Here is a 7,352-nt window from a genome sequence, read left to right as displayed (position 1 = left end):
GTTCTGTTTTGTTTTCAATTTCATTTATTTCTGCTCTAATTTTGATTATTTCTTTCCTTCTGTTGACCTTAGGCTTAATTTGTTCTTTCTTTTCTAGTTTTTTTTCAGAAAATGTTAAGTTGTTTATTTGGGCTTGTTTTTGTTTTTGGAGATAAACCTGTAATGATATGAACTTTCTTCTTATGACCGCTTTTGTTGTGTCTCAAATTTTTGATATGTTATACTATCATTATCATCTGTTTCTATGTATCTCTTGATCTCTCTTTTTATTTTTTCTCTGACCCAGTTATTTTTCAGTAGCATGTTGTTTAATCTCCATGTATTTATGGTTCTTCCTGCTTTCTTTTTGTAGTTGATCTCTAGTTTCAACTAGAGGCTATCTTTGTGCCCCAGTATGTGGTTGATTCTTGAGAATGTTCCATGTGCACTAGAGAAGAATATGTAAGTGACTGTTTTGGAATAGAAGGCTCTGTAAATATCAATTATGTCCAGATGGTCTAATGTATCATTTAAGGATGTTATTTCCTTCTTGATTTTCTGTTTGGATGATCTGTCCATATCCGACAGTGGGGTATTTAGGTCCCCTACTACGATAGTGTTTTGGTCTGTTTTTCCCTGTAGTTCTGTTAGTAATTACTTTACACATTTCGAGGCTTCCTGGTTGAGAGCATAGATATTAAGAAGTGTTATGTCTTCTTGGTTCTAACATTTTCCTAATGCATGTACTAATGTCCAATCTGATTATTTATTTATTTAATAACAGATCATTCTGCAGGTTATTATTTTTGAACAATTTTTTTCTTGGGCTTCTCCTGCTCAAATAAGTTTATATCCAACCAATCATTACAACATTTACTATTCATTCCCTTTTTTATCCTCACTCCTTTCTTGAGAACAATAGCACTCTTCTTCTGCAATAACTTACATCTTCTTGTCTTATGATAGACACAGAAAGAAGGAAACTTAAAATTAAACTCTTGTCAAGAGTTTTGTTTGCTTATTTAACATAATCAGTACTGTCACTATGATTATCATCATCATCATTATCAAGACTATTACTATTATTATTAACGATATCAGTTCATATTTATGGCATTTTCAGTCCATCTTCATAGTATTTAAATTTTTGAAGTTTTACAGTATTCTTAAATTAATATATTGTAGTCAGAGAAGCATCAGTGTTACTCAGCATTACTAAAATATCTCTGTAGCCGTTCTTTCTTTCTTGTTTGCTTGCCTATGGAATCAGGTAAACAACCCTCTATCATAAAACATAGACACAGTGAAAGAAATAGGTTAACGTGTTTTTAAAAAGCAAAAATTTTTCTCATATGTTCCATAGTTAGTAAAGTAGTATAATAAAAATAAATCTATATAGTTAATATGATACTATCCACAGAATCAAGATGTTAATTGCAGAAAATTTCTCATAAGTGATGTAGATTAAAACCCTAGTTTTAAAAGAAAAATACTGTGCATAATAGTACAAAAGCAATACAAAAAAACACATTTTTTGTGCCTCACAAAACTGTAGAAGAAACAAATCCACATTAGTTTTATGGATTTGACTCAGCAGACATGATTCTCATGGGGAAACCACAAAAGAATTCAGATATAGCAGGTAACACACACACGTGGGTGCACATACACATACACACATAACTAGCTGCTTCTAGACATACTTTTAGGAACATTTCCTTTATACTATAGTCCCAAAATATTGATCTACTGCTGATGGTGAAAAACCAGGTATCTCTTTCATTCCTAACTGAAATTCCATGAAAGGCTATAGTTTGAAAGGTGATTTTTATTCTAGATTTTATTTCTCTTCAAGTATGTTTGTATATTTAGACCAAGGTGTTTGGAAGGCTGCTTTCTTCTGAGGATTTTGGTTCACTTATCTTTTCTAAGGATGTAAATGTCTTTCTGATTCACCAGATTTCACAAACAAGCAAGATATTAAATGGAAGCAACATATCATCAGTAAATAGGTATGGAATGCCATGCCATCATTATAGAAATAATTCTTGGGATCTTATTTATGAAAATTATGAACCTCAAATTTCTTTTAATTGTTTCTGCAGCAGCAACATGATTCAGGGAACCTATTTCATTTTTAAATATAGCAAAGAAACATGTAGCACTCAGCTTTCCCAATATATGATACATGTTCTTTCATAGCATTAATCGGTAATTTGGTCTAGTTTGTATTTTGACTACAAAGAACAGTGTTGAGATTGGGCAGTTTTATAGACACATAATCATTTTTTTAAAAATGTATCTATATATTTGTTAAAAATAAATTTATAACTTTAAACAAATAGATCTTCATTGGAAAAGAATTTAGAAGATTATTTGTTTAACTCCACATTATTAAAATAATTAAAATTAAAAGAAAAATACTTAGTTCAGAGAGCAGAAGCAATTTAACCAATATCATATAGCCAGTGTCAGATGTAGGAACAGGAGAAGGATTTCTTGAGTCTTAGTCTTTTTGTTCTATGCTTTTAAGATTAACCTGAGAGAGAAAGAATATATATACAATGAATGGAACCAGCATTTTATCCTAACACGACCGTAGGATTATGTATTGGTAGAGAATGATTCAAATATAATCAGGCATGTGAGGCTGTTCTCCGTTCAAAGATAAGGACTCTGTTTGGCGACATTTATCTCTGCCTGTATTTCTGTCACTCGATTTCTTAAATAGCCATGAAGAACAATAATAAGCATAAGAATAAGAAAGAGGTTTTTCCACTTTCTAGCTATTCCTCTATACTTTAATCTTTAAACTAGTTTTAGGTTGTCTTTTCATAGCAATCATACCACATTTTATATTTTAAAAAATGGAATAAAAATTCATAGGCACTGTAGATATATTATATTTCATGTTTTGATTAATATAGTGTTATATGGGAAAATTAAATAATAGTTGATATGAGTTTCATAATATGATTTCTTGCGTAAAAGTTTGCTAGTGCCTGCATGTTTCTTTTACTATAGCTTTGAAAAGGTGATGAAAGCAATTTATGTAGTAAGAAGCATAAGTGTATACTGTACACTTCATGATATAAGAATCGTGATGATGGCGTGCTATTCCAGACTCTCTTACTCTAGAGACAAAAGACTATTGAATCCTCCACTCCAAAGTAGACATCATGATTTTTGTTTTGTTGTTTTGTTTTCAACAGTAGTACCTACAGATCCTTTCTTCTGACTGGTTTCCCTGACCTGGTAGATTTGCATCAGTAACTTCCATTTTGCTTCGTGCCCTCTGCCTAATTGCTTATATGGTAATATATCATCTTTGTAGTTATATGGATGGAGTAGTCACTTCATGAACCCATGTACTTTTTCCTCTCCCTGTTGGCAGCTAGTGACCTGGGACTCCATGGTGCCACCTTGCCCACAACTTTTCTGGTTCAATGTTCCTGAAATAGACTTTGATCCCTGCCTCATCCAGATGTTCTTCATCCATGTTTTTACTTTCATAGAGTCTGGCATCCTCTTCACCATGGTTTTTGACCACTATGTGACTGTCTTCAACCCACTTAGGCAAACTACTGTTTTGATGAATTCTACCATTGACGAGATGGGTATAAGGCCTTTGCTATGGGCTGTGGCTGTCATCTTCCCAGGACCCCTCATTAAGCAACTGATATTTTGGAAGACTAATGTGCTCCTCTACTCATACTGCCTGCACACCCAGATATCAAGCTCTCTTGTTCTGACCACAGCATCAATAGCATCTATGGCCTCATTATCATTCTCATCACCCATGGACTGGATTCCGTATGCATTCTCTTTTTTGAAGATTCTGTCACTGTGCTAGGCATTGCCTCTAGGAAAGAACAATTTAAGGCCCTTACTTGTGTCTTCCACAACTGTGCTGTGCTGTTGGTCTGTGTCCTTCTGCTGAAGGTATCTATTATCCATCACTGTGGAAAACATGTTCCACCTATGGTGCACATTATCATGGACTGTATATACCTATTGATCTCTCTTGTTCTGAAACCCGTTGTATACTGCATTTGACAAAACAAACAAACAAACAAACAAACAAACCCATGATGTCTATTATTTTGGAGTGCAGGATTCAATAGTCTTTTTTCTCTAGAGTAAGAGAGGCTGGATTAGCACACCTGAATTCTGGGTAATCTATTCAAATTATAATAGAGAGGACTTTCAGATCTTTTACACATTCTGGGATAATCCCTATGAATTCAATATAACTTGAGCCAAGGAAACATATATTACTGAGAAATATTCCTGTGTTTATAATATTCATTTACTTTTTTGTCTCTTTCACTATTCTGGGAGTTTTTGAAGATAGCAAAAACATTTTACGACCTTTTATTTCCCTCAAGTAACTCAACTAAAATACATAAAAAATAATTATACAAAGAGAGTGAGTTCTCAATAATCTATGTGGTCAGAAAGTTCCAATATCCATGGAAATCAGTAGATTTGTTCAAAGACCTGTAACACAGAACATAAGGCATCCAGTATAGGTCATGCTATAACCTGATTCCATGTAGTCTGTAATTTAACTTCTGATGAATATCCAATACACATACCTCTTCTATGATTTTTTTATTATCTATCCCTGAAATTATATTTAATTTTTTCAGCTTTTAATTATGAAATTTTTATCTTATTTAGATGTTACTTTATAAAAATAGTATTCTATTTTACCATGTATATGACCAATTCTTTGACATCTATTCATAAGTACACATATGAAGTTTATAAAACTAAGCAGAAAATTATAGAATATACATTAACTGGTGTATTGGCCAGCCAAGTAGTACCCTTTGTTTCAAATTTTTATTTGTTGATTAGCATTTTTATGATGTATAAAATGATGTAACTAAATGTAAATAAAAGTAGGGTATTAACTTTTAATATCTGTTGGAGAATGTGTTGCTAGGAAGATTTGATAGAGGAAAGATACATTTTGTTTTGACGGGACCAACTTAAATAGTCTTTGCCTCTAAGGAGTCATTAAAATAACATAAAAATAGAGAAATAACAGTGCTTTAGATAGGTTTCATTTGCAGCATAATCTGCTAAGAATGAGAAAGAGATACTTTATGAGCCAGTACATCAACTTCTCAAAGGTTGTATAGGGCCTTACATATTCCTTGCTCCCACATTTTACTGATTGACTTTCCTAGACCTATGTCTTTGCTATATCTATTACAAGAAACAAACAAAACAAAAACACCTGAAGTTTCCACAACATTATGCTTACAAAGCATAGTTTTCTAGACATTCATGAGAAATTTGTAGTATTTCTAAAAGATCGTATGGTAAAGTAGGAGCTTGTAAATTTAACTCATTACCTCACCTGTGCCTCTAAACAATCTATTGCCAGCCCACCTTGTCCTTAGTCCTGACTCTCTAGAAAACAGATGGATGTTTTCTGCAATTGTTATTTTTAGTTTCTCATTTATCAATGCCTTTGCCCTATCTGGGAAACAATATATTTTCTTTTCTCTCTCTCTCTCTTTGTAGAGTGTATACTTCATTAAGATAGGGAACATGTGCATTCTTTTCACTGATATATTTATACTAACAAGGAACCCGGCATGCACGTGACCTATAAAATATGTATTGAACGAATAAAGAAGTTGATGAATTGTCACAAATTATTTTAGACATAAACCACAAAGTGGACAAAAAAGATTCAAGGCTATAATCTGAACCAGGAAAAAATACATAAATCTTAAGGGCATTAGAGAAAAACAATTGAATAGATGATTTTGTTTTGTATCAACATAGGTATTTACGATTAGACACTATCTTGTGAGAGCAAGAACAAAGATGAGGTTGAGACGAGTATTTTGGCATGTAGGAAAATTCTAAAAGAATATTATATTATTGGACCCAATTTTGAATGTTCTTCAGTGAAACAGGTGGCATAGTTCTATACTATTCAGTGTTTTCTGACTGATATTAAATAATTTTTCAACATTAGTGATGAAGGTGATCATGGGTGTTAAAATAGGTGATTTAGTAGATCACTTTTAACTAAGAAGGCACATGATTTCAGAGTTCAGAAGTACATGAAGCTACATATATTATTAATTTTGAAAATAAAGTTACATATGAACATAGCCTGCATTAATTTCATCTTCAACACTGAGTAGCATCATAATTATTTATCTCCACTAAAAGAATCTTCTTATTTTCCTGATATTCTTCAACCTTGGTAATAAACTTGTCTCACTTCTTGGGCTATTCAACATTTAATGAGTTGACTTTTGTTTTCTCCTCAAGTAAACATAGATCCATAAACTCCTTTTAATTAATAATACATTTGTATTTTACCTTAATCTTATCATGTATAATCTCCACCAAAAACTGGGGCTTATCACCAAAACTTATATACTCTTCTCCTAATCAAGGTGTACAGATACATGTGAATTGTTATTATGAAAGACTAGTTTAGTCAGTTAATCCAAATATTGACTATGGCTCTCAGGTATTAAAGTAGTCATTCTATGTGTAAAATGCCCAAAAGACTTCTCGGCCCAGAGGTGATTTCTTGAGTTGTTTTTATAAATATTGATGTACAATACAGGTGAATACACACACACACACACACATACACACACACACACACACACACACACACGCACACACACATTCATCTCTTCTCTGAATTCTTATAAGCTAGTCATAACTGTCTGGCTTATAAGACCTAAGATTTAAGACCTAATAATATCAGTAGGAGGAAATTCAAGATCTGCCTTTTGTGTTCTCAAAGATTTAGAAACGTCATGCATTTAAAAGGTAAGTTAGAATAGTTTAGTGGATAAAACTATGAGTTCTGCAATTATGATGCCTGGATTTTAAAACAGGCTTTATGTACTAGTTAGTGATGTGACCTTGAGAAAGTCCTTCAGTACCTGAGTTCTCTCTGTGTAAAACTGGGATATTAGCAATAGCTACTTCATATAGTAGTTGTGACCATTAGATTGGACAATCCATGTAAAGTGGTTAGAAAAGTTTTTAGGGAAATGTTTTAGCACATTGTAAACATCGATAAATATTTAAAAAATAATTATTATTTTCATCATTAGTGCTATATTGCCCATTCCTGTGCTGATAATGCGATATGTCTTATGTTTAAATATGGTGGTATTTTCATTATAGTGGTTATGCAGTAAAACCAAAAACTGCTGGGAGACGATCAGATAAATGAAGTGAAGCCTCAGTCTTACAAGGCTAAGAAAAAAAAGTTGTTTTCGTTTTGTTTTGTTTTAGCAAATTAACCATTTTTTAAACAAATTAATCATTCAAAAAAAAATCTCTCTTTTGGTATTTTATTAAAAGCCACTTAGTCT

General features: G+C 32.4%; 1 protein-coding gene across 1 annotated transcript in view; it reads left to right on the top strand.

Annotated features, from left to right (window-relative positions):
- Positions 1-3,391: 3,391 nt before the first annotated feature.
- Positions 3,392-7,352, top strand: part of LOC105306219 (olfactory receptor 52Z1-like) — a 5,791-nt gene continuing 1,830 nt past the window's right edge. Inside the window, exons 1-2 of the mRNA XM_011381128.1 lie at positions 3,392-3,596; positions 3,815-3,982. Coding sequence (XP_011379430.1) covers positions 3,392-3,596; positions 3,815-3,982 — 373 coding nt within the window. The remainder of the gene's footprint in view (positions 3,597-3,814; positions 3,983-7,352) is intronic.

Source organism: Pteropus vampyrus, unplaced genomic scaffold, assembly GCF_000151845.1.
Source record: "Pteropus vampyrus isolate Shadow unplaced genomic scaffold, Pvam_2.0 Scaffold431, whole genome shotgun sequence".
Classification (NCBI taxonomy): Eukaryota; Metazoa; Chordata; class Mammalia; order Chiroptera; family Pteropodidae; genus Pteropus; species Pteropus vampyrus.
The sequence above is the reverse complement of the archived record's forward strand: the minus strand, read 5'-3'. Positions and strand labels throughout refer to the sequence as shown.